This window comes from Falco punctatus, assembly GCF_963210335.1.
Source record: "Falco punctatus genome assembly, chromosome: 3".
In the NCBI taxonomy this organism is placed as follows: domain Eukaryota; kingdom Metazoa; phylum Chordata; class Aves; order Falconiformes; family Falconidae; genus Falco; species Falco punctatus.
Genome location: NC_137582.1, coordinates 85826965 through 85846347, shown reverse-complemented (window position 1 = coordinate 85846347; position 19383 = coordinate 85826965). Strand labels below are relative to the sequence as shown.

The window sequence follows — 19383 nt, the reverse complement described above, 5'->3', positions numbered from 1 at the left end:
AAAAAAGAGGCAGAGACGCTCCAAGACAGCCCCAAAAGAAGCAACTTGGTTATTTGGAAAGTGAGTTCGTACTGGCAAAACAGAAAAGCAGAAAACCAGATCGTGATGCTTTTCTGGATAGGATTATGCAATCTGATGCCTGGGATTCAATATTAGACCATGGAGGTCCTTTGGCATGGCTGCTTTCAGTCAAGTGATAGCAAAATTAACTAAGCTGGTTGAGGTAATGTTTGGTGGGCTCCCTCTCAGTAGGTAACATATATATATATACCATCAGAAGTAGCCCAAATATGTTTCTCAGGCCAAGTATAAAATACCTGAGTGTCAGGGAAATCTAAGGCTTGAGAAAAGCTCTCAGAAGCTGACAGAGAGCAAAGCTTCAATACATCAACATGAACACATCTTCACTCTCTGTCATGATGTCTCTGGATGTGCAATTGCAAATGCCTCTGGCCAGTTGTCAGCTAGGCTGGTCCAAATACCCAAGTCCATGGACCTGGAAAGAAAGTAGAACTGTATTAAATCACGGCTGCTAAGACTGTCCTAGTGTGTTTCTATTCTTGCATTAACTGCAGGAACAGGACCATAAAAAACATCAGCAGTATCTTACCTGCTCTGGGTGGGGTTGTTGGTAGTAGAGGTAATCCTAGGGAAGGAAAGGAGATGGGTAGGTTTTCTTCTGCTCCAGAGAGTCTCAGACATTTCCCTTTGATTTGCTTTGAGATATTGCCCTCCAGCCTAAATTTTATCAATCTGAATGTCTTATTATTTCTTGCCCTTTTCTTTTTATTTTTCTAGGCTTGTTTTTAGGAATTCTCAGTCCTCATTCTGCACAGCTCCACAATACTCCATTATACCCAGCATATGCTTCCAGGACATGTGTGAGGACAGAAACCTTTGCCCTCAGAGAAACTCATGCCATGCTCATTAGTATCTGTGCTAGTCAGTATTCTCCCTCTCTCTGCAGATAGGGCCAAACGCCAAGGAGTTGTTCAGGCTCATGGAGGATTTCATTGATGTCATCAGCTTTCGCATGAAAGATTTCCGGGATTCCTACCAAGTGACGGACAATCTGGGTGAGCTGATTTGCGTTCCCTGTGTTGGGGAGAGACCCCAGGAAGCTGTAATTACTGTGCAGTATGTATAACCTGGGCTGTGGGAAGGGAAGGAGGGAAGGCAGCAGGTGGTGGAACATTAAAAAGGTCTGGGGAAAGACATGGATGATCATAAATACGGGGTGGATTTTCTCCAAATAAGTTAGGACTTCAACGTGAAGAAGAGATTTCACAGAGAGATCTGAGAGGTATCTATGGAACCATGAATGGAGAACAGATGACAAATTGGGCAGAACTAGTTGCTTCCTTTTATTTTTTTAGTGCAAGAGCTGCACAGCAGCCAATGAAGTGATCAGGCAGCAAGCAAACAGCAGGCAGTATTTGATTTATGCTGTATGCACAATCACAGCATGGAACTTGTTGCCAGAGGATGTTGCAGAAGCCAAAAAGTACAGATGGGTTCATGATGGGATTAGGAAAATGCACAAAGGAGAAGTCCATTGGTGGCTGTTACAGTTGATGATCTGGATATGGCCGCTAGCTGAGGAAGTCCTGCTGATTGCTGGAAGCTGGGACGACAGACCAAGAAATGCCTTGGTCTGTTCTTTCTCACACTTCTTCACAACTGCTACTGGCCACTCCTGGAGACAGGAGACTGGAGTAGACTGACCTCTCTTCTGCCAGTTTTGGTGCAGGCAGGTCCTTTTCAATGAACAGAAGAATGAGTCCCAACAGTTAGTGTCATCTTCCTCCATGCATAGACATTATCTGAAGATAGCATCATTCCTATAGCTATCAAGATCCAGCTTCACTCATTCTGCTATCTGATTTCACACTATTGCCTCCAATGCTTTTTTCAGCACGTGAATTTATTAAGGATGGCTAAGGTTACTTTTTTTTTTCTTTCTTTCTTGCTTCCCTCTAGTCCTCGGCATTCACAAACTGCCTGCAAATGCAGCAACTGACATCACCTTCCCCATGAAAGGCTGGAGGGGCATGGTGGAGTGGGCCAAGAACTCAGAGGACAAGGTCACTGTCTCCAAGAGCATCTTGTCTTCAGGGCTGACAGGTAGGCAGCACAGCCAGAGCACTTCAAAAGAGTATTTCTTCATTTTCTAAGACAGGTTCCTTCAACTGGTTGTTCTTCAAATTCTCCTTCTAGCTTAGCTGGATTTGCTCACAGAACCTTTGCTGAGTGAAAATAAGGCTTTCAGAGGTGGCCTGGCCAAGAGTCAAACCTAAACTCCTTGCAGAAGTTCAGGGGCAGGCTTAGTGCCTGGATGTGGATGTAGATCTCTTAAAAAAGCAGTTTAATTAGAAAAGAACAGGATTTGGCACAAAAACTCAGAGCAACACCGCAATGATGATTGCTTCTTCCAAGGATTCTGAACCTGGGAAGAAATTAAAACATCCCTGCGTCTGCCGAGTCACTCTGTCACCGATGCATGTGAATGCTGAGATAAGTTTGCAATCCTCTTCACGTCACGTTGGGTGCTGAACTGAATCTTTCATGCATCCCTGAGTACACTGGCTTGCCATTAGGGGTAGTGAATGGTAGTTGTCTCTGTGGGTACCACATAAGAATGGTTAACCAGAGCAAGCAAGGCAGGTGCAACAGGGGCATGGCTTTGCCACCTATCACCATGGCCATGTAGGCAAACAATGCTGCAGTTGCCCTCTAGGACTGGATCCAGCCCTGATGTGGTCATCTAAGGGTAAGCAGCTGGCTGTCAGCATGTCACACTGAGCAACCAATGGGTCTGAGTCTGCTGTATGGACAAACTTTGCTAGGTTATGGTTTTGTGGCAATTGTGTGAAATGTCCTGCCCTCAGAAATGAAATGCATGGGCATTTATCACTCAGGTTACGGGCTTCACAGCAGGGCATGGATATGAGCCACAGTGTGGAGGTGGGAATGCTGGATGCATAAGCCAAGCTGTCCTCACTTCCAGATGTGAAATGAAACTTGAAGGGTTCTGAGCATCCAGCCTTTACCTGGATTCAAGTCACAGGAACCAACACAGAGTGCTAATCTTCTAGCAGAACACCTTAACATTTGGCAGGATTGAGCCCTAAGTTTTCAAAAGCAGGACCGTAAGCTGGGCAGAGTGCTGGGAAATGGTGGGTTTTCCTTTTAGATGCCCTGATGCGGTGTGTGTCACTAGTGGCTTTGAGAGAGCAAGCTGCTGGCTGCTGCATCAGCCTGTGCTGTTCTTCCTTGGGACAGAGGCCAGTGACTGTGAGCTGTTGCTGTCAGAAGACCTTTGGCCTCTTCTTGTCATACCAGGACCTCTTGTCATGGGCTTCCCTACTGGGGATAGAAACATTGCAGCCATCAGCAGCAGCCTCTTGATGAGGCCAAGAACAGTTAAGTGATACCCCCAAGGGTAAACAATGAGTCATAGGCAGAGCAAGGATCACGTCAAGCACTCCTTATGTTTTGTTGTGCCTTGAGGACAGCATTATCTGCCTTGGAGGAGTTGGAGTAAGTTGGGAGGGTTATTACAGCTTGTTTCAGGAGGTTGTAAAGCTTTCAGCTTTGGAAACCTTCCATCATTCATTGGACGAGCTACTGGCACCAGACACAGGCAGAGCTGATCCTGCTTTGGGGCTGAAGGCTGTCCCAGAGGCCTCATCTCTTCCCCATGGTACTGTTTTCCAGATTTCTATTAGAAACATCCTCACATAGAGCTGTTGTAGGGCCCCCGAGCAGCAGTCACTGTGGAAACAAAAGGTGACATCTACCCTGAAGAACCAGCTTCCCATCAGTCTTTACCTTTCCATGGTTTCCTGATTACCACCCACAGCTCTGCTGCCCCTGCTTTGAGTGTCTTGTGCTGGTGGTCTTTCTAAGGGTTTACTCAGTGCTTAATAGTGGAGATGCACCACTGTTAGTTTTGATCCTCTCCTTTCTTTGGCTGCTGGGAACAGGAGCAACTATCCTGAGCAAAGTGATGGAGACAGGCAGCTTGGTGAGACCAAAACCAGACCCCGTCACTGCTGGAATCTGACCTTGCACAGTTGGTTTCAGTAGGCCAGCACTGATTTATATAGTTGAGTGAAGTGCCTCTTGGGGCTGCAGGCTGTGCCAATGCTGCTGGTGAGCAAACATTGCTGAGGGGATGTTAGATGACCAAAACACAATGCTCTTCCAGATGGGCAGCACATCAGAGGGTTTAATTTCTGTATACCAGGATTGATGGGCATTTTCATTATTAAAGATCTGTCCCAAACTGAAAGGCAAGCCTCCACTTCTATTACAACCAGGATCCTGTGCCTTCTTGGGAGGTTGACAACCCAGCCTGTGGGGCTTAGGTCTTTGCTTACTCACAGTCTCATAGGAGCACACGTTGTTTCTGTAAATGCCCTACCGAATCCTTTTAGAACAAAAAGGGAAAACTCGCTTTGAAGGCAGCAGGATCCTTGTTTGCATAGGGATTCATGGGAAATGCCAAAAGGCTGTGCCGGCTTTCCTGAAGAAGCATGTCTTATGCAATTGCTCTGCAAGCCTGTCTATCAGTCTCCCCTAGTTAGGTTTTCACCAACTATCCCACTCGAGCCCAATTTGACAAAGAGGAACATAGACATGCAGAGTCATGTCTGCCCTGCACTGATGGAGCAGGCGCACTGTAAGTTCAGCCTCAGTACAAGACATCAGAGGAGCCCCACCGCAGGGCACTTCCCCAGGCTTCCTCAACATTGGTTTTCACCCAGACACTTTCTTTTTCTCCCCCTGAAAATCTGGCCACAGGGCTGCCTCTGCCACTTGTGCTTTTTCAGGGAAAAGTTCTTACTTTTTGCAGCTGGGCACTGTGAAGCGCAGGAGGAGGAGGAGGTGGAGGAGAAGGTCAAATGACATGCCCAGAGGTCACACAGATGATTCAGAGGCTCATCTGGGAACGTGGTCCCCGCGGCCTCCCAAGGCAGTGCATAAGATGTGGGGTCAGACCAGGCACAGTGGGACAGCTCCCCTTCTTGTCTGCTCTTGTCAGCCTGAGCGCAGCTCTTCTCTATGATGGCTTAATAGCTACAGACAGGTCCAAATGCCTCTGGGTGGCTGCAAGAGACCTTTCCACCCTGCAGATTTGTCTGCTATGGTGCTGTCGGAGGAATTAGTGGGATTTCTGAATGGGGGAGCACCAAGCTGGTCATTAGGGATGAGCGAGCCCTACGTGAGGGCAGACGCCTGGGGTGCTGGGTCACCCCAAAGGCACTGAGCCCTTCTTTGGGACTGATGGAGACCCGGTGTGGTGGCATCAGGCACTGCATCCCACCACAGTGATGCTGGCATTGACTGTGCCCCAACAGAGACCCCTCCACGCAAGGCCTAATCCTGCACGTGGGTGTCACATGGGGACAGCTGACATCCCAACCATCTCAGTGCTGTTGTATTCTTCCCTTTCCTTTGGTGTCCTGCAGAGACGGACGACTCCTCTGTCTTCGTGGTGGGGACCGTGCTGTACCGGAATGTGGGCAACATACTTTCCCTCCAGAGGTAAGGGGGGTTTCCTGGGGAGGGTGAGCAGCTGGGATATCACCAGGATTCCCTGCTGATCTCTCTGGCTGAAAAGCCCTAGTCTTCCAGGGGAAAAGCAAAGGTCACTAGGTGCAACGAGACAGACTTTGATTTGCAGTGCAAATATTTTGACCCCCATTGACGGATGCTGCATGTTCAGGTGGGGTGATGTATCAGAGACATGGCTTGCTGAAGGGGCAGGGAGGTTTTCTCCATCCATGTTCAGCACTGTGCACCACAGATCTGAGGGGAGGCACAGTGCTGTTGCCGCTGCCACATCATGCCTGCCAGCTGCTTGCCACCCTTTGCCCTCCAGGAATGGATTCTCACGCTGCCCTCCTCCTCACGAGGGATTTTGGGGGGCTTGACAGACGGTGGATGCTTAGCTGCCTTGATCCTTCCAAGCTACCAGGAAGCTGCCAGCCATGCTGAGCCCTCCAAGAGCATGACGGCAGAAGACAGGCTGAGGGAGAAGAGAGGAGAGTAGCAGCACGCCTGGCTGCACATGTCTACCATGTTCCCGGCTGCTGCAAACTGCCTTGGGCACCGAAGCTTTTGTGTTCAGTGCTCCCTTTCCTTTTCTTCTCTCCTCTCCCTTTCTCTCTCGCTATCTTGCTCTTTTTTTTTTTTTTCCCAAGGCTGGTACTGAGGCAGTAAATTAAGCATCCTAAGGCACCTTCTAAATCTGTTCTGCACTGATTAGCATGAGCCCATTTACCATAAACACCAGGGCATCTCTCCTCACCGATAATCATTTAAATACCTACAGATTTAGCACTGGCAATGGCAAAAGAGCTCCGAGTGAGAGCAGAGAGGAATTAGCAAGCCAGCCAACTGTATTCTGTAATATCTTCCATTACAGCACTGGGAATTAGATCAGAAGGGCAATAAACATCATTGGCTCAAATGATCCAGCGGTATTTCAGCTTTCTGTGGCCAAGCAGTGAATGAGCTCTGATAACCAGCAGCTGCAGCAGCCACAGCCTCTGAACAGCATTCCCACGGGAGATCTGATTTAAGACGTTCCTTAATTAAAGGACAGTCCCTCTTTAAAAAAATCCAGTCCTGAATCACCCATGGAGAGTCAAAGAAAAGAAAATAAAAAAGAAAAGAAGCAGCAGCAGAAAAGTACCTCTTCACCACCGTGCAAATGGACACAGCATTAAGAAGAACGTCTCTAAATAACCATGTAGCTGTATAGCATCTGCCTATGGGGTAAAAATATTTCTGACCACAAAAGGGAGCAGTTATTCCTGGCTACACACAAGCAATAAGGACACAGATCCTGGGTTTGACCACGTCGATTCAAAGCAGAGTGATTTTTCCTAAAAGAAAAAAATGTAGATTTAATTCAAAAAACAGCACCAGCTGAGCTGTTCCTAATTGTCCCAATTTACCTCCCCCAAGCAGCAATTCCTTATTCGAGCCACACATTTCTCTGCCCCCTTGGATCCGGAGAGCCCTGCAGTTCTTAGCAGCTGTGACAACTGAGATAGGATACACATGGTACCTGATTTTTCAAGCCAGGGAGTTGAGCAGCGCTTGGTCCCAGCTGGACAGGGGCAGCAGTTGGAGAATCAACAGCCTGGCACCTGATGGCCCCATGTACCAAACAGCATGTTTACAGCTGTTTGTGTGCTCTTTACAGCTATGCAGGAGCTCTCTGAGCTCATCTGACCTCCTGTCCAAGCCAGATATTGATGTGTTTTGTTTTCTTCCCAGAACCTGTGTTGCGGCGTGTTTTTAGGAAGGACGGATCATTTCTTTCCTAAAGGATTCCCCATGATGCTGAGTCCCTTGCCTCCCTCAGCAAGCTGCTCAGATGCTTAATTACCTTCTCTGCTAGGAGACTGTCTTTTATTTTAAGGATGAACGTGCCTGACACTCAATTCCAGGCACTGGGTCTTCAGGTGGGCAAGTGAAAAATCCCCCACATGCAATGAACTGTCAGACATGCCTTTCAACAGGAGTCTTTTGTCTGCTTTTCTAGCACCTGGATTAATTTTGTCTCTGTCCTTTGAACTCTCTCCAGTCTTTCACCATCTCAAAGTGAAATTGAAAGCCCTGAAGTCAGTCTCCTCAGGTACATTTTGGGTCACAGCTCCCCAGAGCAGAGTGTGTAGCTCTGCACACACACCTTGCACTCTCCAAGCTCAGATGCGCTTGCTGGCTCTTGGATGCACTGGGATAACTTCTGGTTGGGCTGTGACTACTTGGCCATTAAGAAACCTCCACGGTTTGTGCATGAGTAATTTCTGCCACGCTGAAAAACCAAATGTTTCTTCTGCTTTTGTTTACCACATCAATTCTCACCTGGTCTGCAGCCTTCAAAAGGATGTTTCGGTGTCATCTAGGTTGTTCATGCAAATATTCAACATCACTGAACCAAGACACAGCTGCTAATGAAGACATGCGCTGGTGTTTACCTTTCAGCAGCTCTCATTTTTAGCTTATCTACAGCTGCCTACATTTCAAAGCTTGGAGCTGATTTTTACTCCCTTTTCCTTTGTAGACTGATATTTGTACTTTATTGCCTCTTTTTTTTATTTATTTAGTTATTTATTTTTTTAAGGAAAACTTGTTTTACTCTTTTTTTTTTTTTTTTTTTTTTTGCTTTTTTTCTTTACTCTGCTAAAACAATGTTATTGTTCCCTCTGTTGTTTGTGGAGTAGTGACTTTCTGAGCATCCCCTTACACATCTGTGTACAACTCCAAGCTTTTGGTGTTTTTGTTGGTTGGTTGTGTTTTTTAATCCAGTTGCTGTTAAACAAGTGGAAATCTTTGCCACATAATTCTTTTGTAAAAGCAAAATAAGACCCAGAAAGAAAAATGAAAGATTTTGCCAGTGCCTGTAGATTTGGTAGAGATTTGGTTAGGGAAAGATGTCCCTTGCCCATGGGTGCTGGAAGGGCTGGGAGCAGCCTGAGTCTGGGCTACCACTCTACTGATGACTCCTTCATGGTAAATTTAGAGAGGGAGCCTTTTCAACTGCTGGGGACCTCTTGCTTTTTTGAACACCCAAGTCTTTTCCTGCTGCAGAAACACCAGGTACTGTGTGTATTTAGATATTCAGTGTCCAGGGAAATGTCTACAAAGGATTTGGCCTTCCAGGGAGCAGGAGCACAGATATGGGAGATTATCTCCTCCTTTATTGCCTCTCCCGACAGCCAAATTTCCTAGGGCTGCCAGATTTATTAGGGTATTTCTCTGGGCACAGACATTAGACATCAAGGTCTGGCCTCTTTCCATTTGCTTTTGATCCTCAGAGAATGGAGATACACGCCAGTGCTCCCAGTAGTAAACTGGACAGGATCATGTGCTGCCCCATGGATATGCTGTTAAAGGCAGCCATGCCCCTGCCTAACACTTACTGCAGCGCAGATTAAGCCAGCCTTTGAGAAGGAAAACAGAGGGGTTTTTTTTGGAAAGCACATGAAATGAGCTCTGTTTCCTTGTGTCAGGGACAGAAGATGAGTCCAGGACTATTTTATTGCTGGGATAGATACAGCCTTTAAGTCCAATGGCTTTAGGGATTTACGTGGTTCATAAAATGATCTGATTCCTGGAGGGATATATGTAGAGTGGCTGTGAGGGGAGCTCAAAAGGTAGCGGGTGAGGTCTACCAGCAGGAAGTGTCTTTGATAACATTTTAAAGTAATGGGGGCAACTCCTTCTGCACTGTGTACTCTGAAGCCTGTACCACCAGTGACAAATGCTTTGGGATTCACTGCTCTGCAAAGGTCCATCAGTCCCCTTTAAAACACCTCATTCTCCTCTTCTTCCCAGGAACGGCACTGTTCTGAACTCCAAAGTCATCTCTGTGACAATTAAGCCATTTCCCCGGTCTCTCCTCACCCCCTTGGAAATTGAATTCTCCCACCTGTACAATGTAAGTATTTCCTGGGAACCTGTACCATCCCGCAACCGTGTTTGCTTCTTCATAGCAGGAATGTATTGGTGCAAGGAAGGAGGTGGTTTTGTTGGGCTCCTGAGACCTCTTTGCCAATGCAGAGCCCTTCAATCTCCCTTAACTCAACTGCCACCTTGAGACGAGGCTGGTGTTGGTGTCCTCTTGTTGCTCACTGCCAAGCATGCATTGTATTGGTCAACCATGCAAACCCTGCCTGCTCTGTGTTCCTTGCTCAGGCATTGCCAATGCAGGAGGAGGGTGACAGCACTGCTTGCACAGGGAACACAGGAATGCTTGTCCCAAATTCACAACATTTCATTGTGGGCATGGTCACGGGAGAAGAACTATGTATTCATTAAAAAATGGGCTATAACAATGATCTTCCTTGAGGAGGGAAAGAAGGAGGGGAAATATTGTTTCCATTAACACTTGCAATGCTCTTTGCAGTCCTCAGATGCAGCTAGAGGCATGAATATTACCATTGTGATCAGTAATTTAAAAAAGCAGTTGAAGATTCCCTCCAGGTTCCCCTGCTCAACCCAAAACAGATGTATGTGATGGACATTTACATACCCTGAAGTCTGTTCTTGTGGGTTTCAGATGTCCTCCTGAGGGTCTGCAACGCGAATATTAGACCCAACATGTCTTTGCTTTGGACTTTCCTGCAAGGATGTTCCAAAGGGGTCTAAGACAGTTGCAGCTGGATTCAGTGGTAAACCTCTTCCAGGAAGCTTTAAACACACCTGATCACCTCCTGCAGGGCTGTGGCTCTTCTGAGCATGGTGTCCCACAAAAGCACATGCTGTATTTGACCCACTTTACAGAAGGGAACAGCAAAAGGGTTCTGTTTGAGGGGAGGAAAAAGGAAGAACATCAGTAGGTTGAGTCAGGGAAGATACAGTCAAAGCCTTCTACAGGGCTGTTGATGCAGAACAAGCTGAGGCCCACTGTATTCTTGCCATTCAAGCCAAGGGTGAAAGGAGCTATTCCAAGGACTGAGACCTGTGACTGCCCATCTGGTGTATCAGACACACCATGCTTAGAGTAACAGAAGCTGTTCTACAGGACCTGCGTGTTTCATTCCAGTAGCTCCAAACACCCCATAAACAGCATAGCACTGATTTGCTTCATTTTTTCCTTTCTTGTCTCCTGGCAGGGAACCACCAACCAGACCTGCATCTTGTGGGATGAAACTGATGGGTGAGTTCTGTGGCTTTCTCTTTACTTTCATGACCCCGTTTTCTTTTTGGGTGAAATTATTGCAATTTTAGCAGTGATGTGTCAGTGTCAGCCCTTGCTCTCTTGATTCAGTTTTTTCTTGTCTCCAACTCCATGGCTGGCTTCGCCCTGGTGGGGAGTGTTTCTTCCTTCACCCAAATGCATCCCTTCTTACTGTGTTGTCTGTTATTGCCAGTTGGACTGGGTCTTATAGGTAAAGCTCTGCAATCAGGTGTTGTCAGCATGTACCATGAAGGGTCCTGTATGCTGAGAGCATTGTAGGTCTCTGCCAGGGAAACATCTCTCAGCATTGGAGCAGAGATGTTTGTGTGTGCTTCTGGTCATAGGGAGGAGAGTCTGCACTTTCTTTGATGCTTTGGACCCCAGCCTACGTTTTGCAAAAGTGGCCTTTTATTTTGACTCTTCCAGTTTCGGATGCTCCCACATGAGGAACACATGAACTGAAACCCAGGACTGTGGAGCCCTTCACAGATTGTCCTAAACTGCACTTGACACAACAGTGCTTGGCTCTCTGTAGTGCTCACCCCAAACTGTGCACCATGAGGAGAGTAATGCAAAATCAGAGCCCGCTGTTGCAAATACGGCCTGCAGCGGTGAAGTACGTGTTGTGCGGCTGTGATACAGTGAAATGATTTCTGCTAGGGTTCCTGAAGTGACTGGCGCTGACCAGGAGGTGTTGAGTGACGTGATTGTGGTCAGCAGAGAAAAAAGAAATCCCAGGTTACCACAAAGAGCCAGGACCATAAACCGCATATGGGAAGTAGTTGTCAGAGAGTGTGCGTCTTAGGAAAAAAAAATAAAGTACACTCTGAAAGTGTGGCCTTAAATCCTGGGTTAGCTTGACAAGGATACAAGGTGTTTGATCTAATGGTGTTTATACTTCACTGACTTTTGTATCTCAGTTTGAGGACCAACCTGACTTCTTTTCTGCTTACAGCCAGTTTCTCTCCCGGAGATCTCATGCATATGGCACCTACCTCTGCATTTATTATTATTATTATTTATTATTATTACCTGCAGCATCTGAAAAATGATTCTATTCTTCTCCTCTTATGCTCCATTAAGTAGCATATACACACATAGGCGGGCAACATATTTGCAGTCAGCTTACTGTTCTTGTTGGTCTGTGATTAATTTCACATGTATGAGTGGATCCAAAGCAAAGCTGAAGGATCCAGAGGGACTCCCTGCTTGTGAAATCACACCCATGTTGTAGCCCAGGGCAAAACCGGTCCCTCTGTGTTGTAGTACAAATTGCTCCAGCATTAGTAGATGGTTGGGATGCAGGAGCCCTTTTGTGCTATGCTGACCATATGACACAGCAGCATGCAGGGGAACCTTCATGAAATTAGTAAGGTGGTATTTTATTGTATTACTTATTGTAATACAAGAAGTAATTGTATTGTATCACTGTCAGAGAGCAGAATGAGTCTGTAGGTCAGCCCAGAGCAGGGAGTTGTGTATAAGTGGGCAGACTCAGGAGGATGCTTGGATAGGAGCTGGCCTGCTCTGCTAAATCTGTTGTCTCCCCGTGATGGAATGGGATTAAAGCACTTGTATACAAATCCATTTTTTGGCAAGTAAAGGCAGAAGTTGGAACCAATGCCCCTTCTGTTCTGCACACCATCTCGTTGGTTTTGGCTTTCTACATCCTAGAGAGATGGCTCTGTCCAGAAGGATGGAGGTGTTTCCCTGCTATGCGCAGAGTTGGATTTAATTAGCTGTAGTCTGAGCAAGAAAAGAGCATAATCCAGTTTGCACATGGTTGGATCTGGGAGAGACTGGTGGTATTCAAGCTTGGCAAATATCTGACAAAGCTGGCACTGAAAAGTGCCTGCTATGAGCAAGATGAAGGGTTGCCCAGTGCTGAACGTGGTTTGAGATGTTTGATTACCATCGCTGATCTGGAGGCAAAATTTGCCCAGTTCAGTGCAGTCACCTCTGCCTTGTCCTGGGAGGTCTGGCTGCTCATATCCTTGTGCCCAGGGCTTGGCAGCTTGTTCAGTTGCCTGTTGTCACTCTGGGAGTACAGAGTCTTAGGAATGCTTTCAGTCTTTAATCCTTGCATCTTCATGGCATAAAAGGATGGGCTCATAGCTAAGAGTTGAGCACAATTTCTTGGCAGCGATGCTGTGGTTCAGTTGTCAAGGATGGTTTCCAAAACCCCAGCAGATTGGTTGCACAAATGTTGCTACTAAGACTGCTTTCTGTGTGTGTTGCGGTGTGTATGCACACGCACCTGAAAGTGTTTTCAACCAGCATTTGCAATCTCAAGCAGCTGAAAAGTCAAAATTGCTGATGTCAGCACATTTTATTAGGGGATGTTCCAAAGCTAGATGAGATCTGGTGAGCTCTGGCAACAAGAGCTGCCAAGCTGTTTGTGCAACATTTTAAAGCTGATTTGCTACCACTACTGCCTCCCGGGAAAGTCTAATTAAAGGCAAACCATGCAAACCCTGTTCTCCAGGCCTGAATGCTCACCTCAGACTTGAACAGCACTCTGGAGCTGTCAAGGGTTTTGCATCACGGTTTTGGATAATTGTTTCCTGTTTGGAACAAGGATTTTTAGGTTAAAATCTGGACCGGTTGCCTGGTATGTGGCATGTGGCACCATGACTGGTGACTCTGAGCCAGGAAACCTTGAGGTTCAGCCACATTTATGTGATTCCCCTCTTTGCTCCCACCTTTTCCTTCACATCGCCCCTCTCTTTAAATTGGATGCTTTCCCACTGATTAGTTCTCATAAGACAGTCGTGCAAGTGGGTGAATCTCACAAAATCCCATTTCCCAGCTCTGACCAATTTAATGGCTTTACAGCTTTGTTTTCCTGCCTGTTATTCACCCTGCCATATTCCCTGTGCAGCCCAGGCCAGCCTGCTGGCCTGGTGGTGCTTGCTCAGAAGACACCACTGTCTCTTAAGCTTGCTCTTTTGCAGGCTCTTCATGCTCGTGCTCCAAGGATGGCTGGCCAGGGAGACCTTCCTTATGTTCACAGTCATCCATCTTAGGCTTTGGATCTTGGGGATCCAAACTCCACTTGATTCCAGTGAATCATCCTCTGGATTTAACCCCTTGCAGCCAATGTGACTGAACAGGTACAGAGGTAGGAAACAAAGTAATCCTCACACGAAAACTCTTGCCAATTACTGCAACCACCTGAGCTTTCAATCCCATCCAAAACACGCCACAACCCTTTAAAGGCCACTTAAAATCCATGGGCCGTGAAGGGTTGAACTGTAAAATTGCAATTAGAACAGACAATTATCGTATGGCCATGTGCTTCCTCCAAGACAGAGCTGCTGAACGGAACACTTACTTAAAAAAAAAAAAAAAAAAAAAAAAAAGAAAAAAAAGAAAAGAGGAGGAACCCCTGAGTGTTCATTCATTTGCATTTAGATAGATATTTAAGCTTGTAATATTAACAATGGATTTTTGATTTATTAATTCCAGCCCCTTTGAGTGACTTAGATTTGTGGGTGGCACCTCTCCATCTCTTTTCTCTTCCTCTTGCCCCCAACTCCTTATGTCATGAAATAAGAGGGGAGAAGATCAGGGACTAATTTCTGTTGTGTTGGGTGCTGCAAGTATGATTAATGAGCTTAGCACTGACTGGGTAAATTGAAAGTTGAAACTGGAGAATGATTTGGGATTCTCTGGCTCTCCTCCAAGGGTATTCATCTGGAGTAATTATTAGCTACTTAGCCCTGCTGAAGATAAAACCTAGGCAGGATCTCGTCTCCTACTCGCTCTTTCTCCTGCTGGGACGGGATGCAGGGAGTTGATAGATGCAGCCATCTTATGTGCTTTCATGTTCTTGCCCATCACCAGCTTTGTATTTCTCGTCTGACTTGCTTTGGTGTACAACAGAGATGCCATGTGGCAAGGGAAATGGGGAGACAGTTGCCAAAGTTTCGTGGTGGTGGTGTCAGCATTGCTCAAGGGCTGCACTGGAAGATGTGGGGCTACAGAGGAGTCCTGCTGCCCCAGGGGGCTGATGAGTCTGTGTACTCAGACCTGCAGAGCTGGGGTTTGGCATTCTTTGAGTGTGGGATCAGGTGAAATGATGAGGATTGTTGTGAGATGAAAGGGAACAGTCACAAACCACCAAGTGCCTGGAGAGGCAACATGAGATTAGGTTGACTGATGGACAAACCCACAGCCACAGGTGAATGCTAATTCTCCCCTCCAGTGTGCTTTGGTGATGGCAAGGACCAAGGCTGCCATCTGGGTCTTGTGTTTTAGTTCATGGTGCATGGGAGAACGTCATCCCATGCAGGTGTGAAAGCCAGTCCCGTACATGCAGAGGGTGGGATCCAGCAGGTCTGCATTGCCAAGGGACCTCTCATCCTACAGGAAATGCTTGCTCTTAGGGAATCTGCCTGGCTCCAGCCACCAACTATTCTCTGCTTCTCTGTCTCCAAGAAGAGAATAATAATAGCTAGATAGTGTAATAACTTATCTTAAGAGGGCTTCCAAACCTTCAAAAATATTTGCATAAAAGCTTTTTGCTCTTGGAATGGAAAGTGCCTTAGGAGTTTGTGGGTTTGATTCAAGGACACTCTTACCTTCCCTTGGGAAAGATCATCTGTTCTAGTAATTAAAGCCTTTAACCTATCTAACTTAGGAAATGCAGACCTCACTGTTTAGGAGGGTGACCCATGCGCAGCAAGGTTAGGCATTGAAAGCGAGACAAGCAGCACTTCAGCTAGTGGGACAAGGCTAAATCGCATCCTCCCAGCTCTGGGCTGGATCTGATGCCCATCCAAGCTCAGGCAGAAATCCCCCCCAAGGGTTCACAGCTGCATGGAGTGATGGTTTATGATGCTGCCAAACAAAGTAGACTATTGATCTGTCCCTGTTCAGAAACTTACAGGATCCTAATATATAGCTCACAGATGGTGTGGAGAGACCTATGCATGGGCTCTTTTCAGACAGGAACTGCTTGAGGTATAGGGCGTATAATGGTCCTTCAAGGACCAAGGTTGATAGAGCTGTGTGAAGCAAGGGCTGGCAGAACTGAAGGTGATCACAAAGAATTGCAACCCACAGGGAGAGTTCTGCAGTGTCATAGTAAGCTTGTGGTGGTGTTTTTGTTTGTTTGTTTTGTCTGAAACAGCTCAGAGGAGCCCCAAAAACATCCTAGAAGGAGATATTGCCTGTCAGGCACCACAATTTTTCTGTAGGATAATTGGTGTCTTTAGAGTGTTTATGGCCCAGCTGTCCCACAAGTCCTGCAGTGCAGCTGCTTTGCCTGAAATTCCTGTTTTCAGGATGGGATGACCAGTGTCTAATCTACAGAGTCCCAAGCTGTTCTGATTCCTGACTGCACGTTACACATGATTGCAGGCAAGTTGTGCACTGATGCATGGTGCAAGGCAGCATGGGTAGCAGGACACGGTGTAGGCTCCGTGGGCTTCATCCTACTTCTTGAAAGCCTCTGATGCACTGGACAAAGAGAAAGGCATGAAGTTTCCTCTTCTGTGTTTTCTGGGGCTTTAATGCAATCCCAGTCTTGGTGGTTGCTCACTGGTTTCCTTCAGAGGGCATGTACAATAGGTCAATTTCTGCCAGTACTCCCTGATACCAGAAAAGTGTCACAGAGAAGTGTCACAGAGGATGGGTCATATCTATAGCATCCCATGGACACTTTTTGCTCATCACGTCAGTTGATCCATCTCCTGTCTTTTGAAGAAAAATTTTCTAAAGTCAGGAAACAGGTTCCCTTTTCTTCTGTCCATCACCTAGTGCATTAATGGCCCTGCCAGAGCTGTAGATCAAGCAGTAACACAGCTTGTCTGCACTGACAAAGATAGATGGGTCCCCCAGGTGCAGGTAGAAAGGGAAGGCTGCTACAGCCCCAAAGCCCCTTAAGAAATCAGTGCACTTCTCTCCTCTTTGGACATATGCATGACATATGACTTATTACATATTTTCTACTGCAACAATCCAGCTGGCTGTGGGGGAGCAACATTGCCAGTGACATTCTCTTCATGTGCAGGGTGTCTGTTCTGGGGTTTGCCAGTACCCCTGCTCCAGCTCCATTGCCCTCCACTAATATCTTCAGTTTTAGCTCCAGCTGCAAACACTGCCTCTCCTAAGTGCGGCTGTGGAGGTATTGAGGGGATGTCTGTGAAAGAAGGCAGCACTGTGCTTGCAAAGCTTGTCTGTGCAGGGGCGTGCAGGGAGGTTAATCTGAATATTCCCATTAGTTCTCCTATGTTAAACTCAGTTAAAAGTAGCCCCTAATTCACTCTGTCTGGCTGCACTTGCAGTGTGCAGCCGGGCAGACTGAGTTATGGTCCCATGAGCCCCTTTTTAGCCCTGGACGAGAGCAGACAAAACAGGGCTAATGCAGTGAAACCCAGTCACACCTCTAGAGCCTGAGGATTTAGCTTCCCGGCTCAACCTGCTGGAAGGACCAAGCAGAACTGCTTTCAGGGGATTACTTTCCCAGGCATCTGCCTTACCCCAGGGCCACCTTTTCCTGGAAACACCTTGCCACCTGAATTTCCAGGCCTTGCAGGAAAAAGGTGGTCTAGTTCCTTGTTAGCACAAAGCAGCTGGCACAAGGTACCACCAGACTGCAGGGCTGTGCCTAGCCCCATTTCAGAGAGGAGTTACATTTCTTTGGCCTTTGCTGAGCTGCTGCCCAGCAGTCAGCATTGTCTGTGGGACTGGCAAAGCTGGAGCTGGCTTATTGTCCAGTGCCTTTCACCACACAGGATGCAGGAGAAGCTGAGAAGCATGATACAGGACTTCTGCTGCCTGCCAACAGAGCATGGTTTAATGGTTTTCAACAGAAGGCAAAAGGGGAGAGAAGAGAGGATTCAGAGGCTCTGAATCAAACACTCCAGCTTTTCCCTTGCTTCCTCAGTAAAAGGGTCAGGAATACAGATGGAATAAATTAATTCCCTTTACAGAACTGGCAGCCGCCAGACACTGAGACCTGGAGGACATTCCTACCGGGAAGGAGCTTGGGTTCAATGGTGTGATTCCAAAACCTCATCTCAGTGCTGAGTGTGCACTGTGAGCTAGAGCACTGTGGGGTTCAGGATGGCTTGTATGCCCACATGTGTGCCTGTGCTATCTATTCATATAAAGGCACATGTGCAAAATATGTGCAAAGATACAAAAAGGTGAGTGGGTGGGAACAAGTGAGCGCTGGTGCTGGATTGTGAGTACGGACATGTGTGAGTGTGTTTCTGTGCACAGTCAAGGCTGCAAGGTGTTGTTGGTGTGTCAGTGTGAACATAAGCACACATGAGGTGTGCAGCTATCTGCAAGTACAAGGCAGTACTCACAGATGCGTGTTTGTGTGTAGGCAACACGAAATTACGTGTGCATGTGTACAAATGGATACAAGTACCCAGATCAGGCTGTTAACCCAAGCCGTCCTTCATTCATGCAACGAGTCTCCAGCTATGTGAGCACACTACGTGTTTAAATGCAGGCGGGAGTAATGGAGTGTTATGTGAAGGGGTGGAGGGAAACGTGCACACACAAACCTCTGCACAGCATGCTGTGCGTGCCAGACTGGGGTTGCATGTTTTGCCTGAATCCTTGCCTGCTCTCTTTATTTACAGCTCTTTGCTCTCAAGTAGCGATACCCTTTACTCCTGTTCCCTTTTGCTGATGGGAGGGTATACGTTTAGCAGCCTGTGGCCACCTGCCAAGGAAGTGGCTTTTGGTGGCAAATGGTAGAAGCCGAGCTTAACTTCCCAGGTTGCATGAAGGGACTCCAGACCCATTCGCTGGTGCATTTCTGCTGCATTTTGCTTGGTGATTGCCTGTGTGTTACCTTGTATGTGCTGAGAATGTAATAACAGTACAGACATCTGTATGTGCAGGTGGAGAGCTCTGATTCACAGCCTCAGACCTTTAAGTGTATGGAGGGGAAAGGAGGCTGTGGAAACTTGAAGCCTATCCTTGGTGTGTTCTGATTCCAATGACTCAATAGCCAGCTGTGTGCAGCTTTAAAGCAACTTCAAAATAGCCTCAGATACATAGGAGAGAGACAAACACCTGCACTACCTGGATGATCAGCACCTTCTGTGTGTAAAATTCGGAGTGGTGTCACCGTACCTCACTGTACTTCTTTGCTGGATTGGTTTTATCCTCCTTTTATGAACACACAAAAACCTGTCTGGATCTAGATCAGGACTTCCCAAATGGTTCTGTCCATAAACATGCAGTTCCTACCATCTTCCTGAGGATATCAGGTCTGTATCCTCTGGAGCATTGTTTGGCTTTACTGGAAGCTAAATGCTGTAGAACAGCCTGTGCATGATGTGAGGAGGGTGTGTTGTGACCACAAGTTATCTCAGGTCTAGGGTTGTTCAAAGCGCAGACCATCAGCGCTAGGTAGATGCTCAAGCAGGTTACGTGCTATGTGTTTCTGTTAAGAACATGTGTTTCTGTTAAGAAACAAGAAACAGTTTCCCCATCAAGCTCCTTTGCTCAACTTCCTTGCAAGACTGAGGCAAGTTCAGATGAATTTCTTAAAATTCCTTGTTTTATAATAAACACATGAACTACACCAGCATGGGAGCCAGAAACACAGTGGTAACCGTCATAATCACAATAAATCAAGCTTGCTAAAATCTGGGGGGGCTTAGTATTTCTTAAAATGTTTTGACAAACATGCAAGAGTTTGTTCTTGACCT

General features: G+C 46.8%; 1 protein-coding gene across 7 annotated transcripts in view; it reads left to right on the top strand.

Moving 5' to 3' along the window:
* The window catches only part of ADGRB1 (adhesion G protein-coupled receptor B1), a 294461-nt gene that overhangs the window by 164097 nt on the left and 110981 nt on the right, over positions 1-19383 (top strand). For all 7 annotated transcript variants that reach the window (XM_080380266.1, XM_080380265.1, XM_080380263.1 and 4 more), the window contains 5 exons: positions 968-1076; positions 1981-2124; positions 5475-5550; positions 9358-9460; positions 10638-10681. In XM_080380266.1, coding sequence (XP_080236392.1) covers positions 968-1076; positions 1981-2124; positions 5475-5550; positions 9358-9460; positions 10638-10681 — 476 coding nt within the window. The remainder of the gene's footprint in view (positions 1-967; positions 1077-1980; positions 2125-5474; positions 5551-9357; positions 9461-10637; positions 10682-19383) is intronic.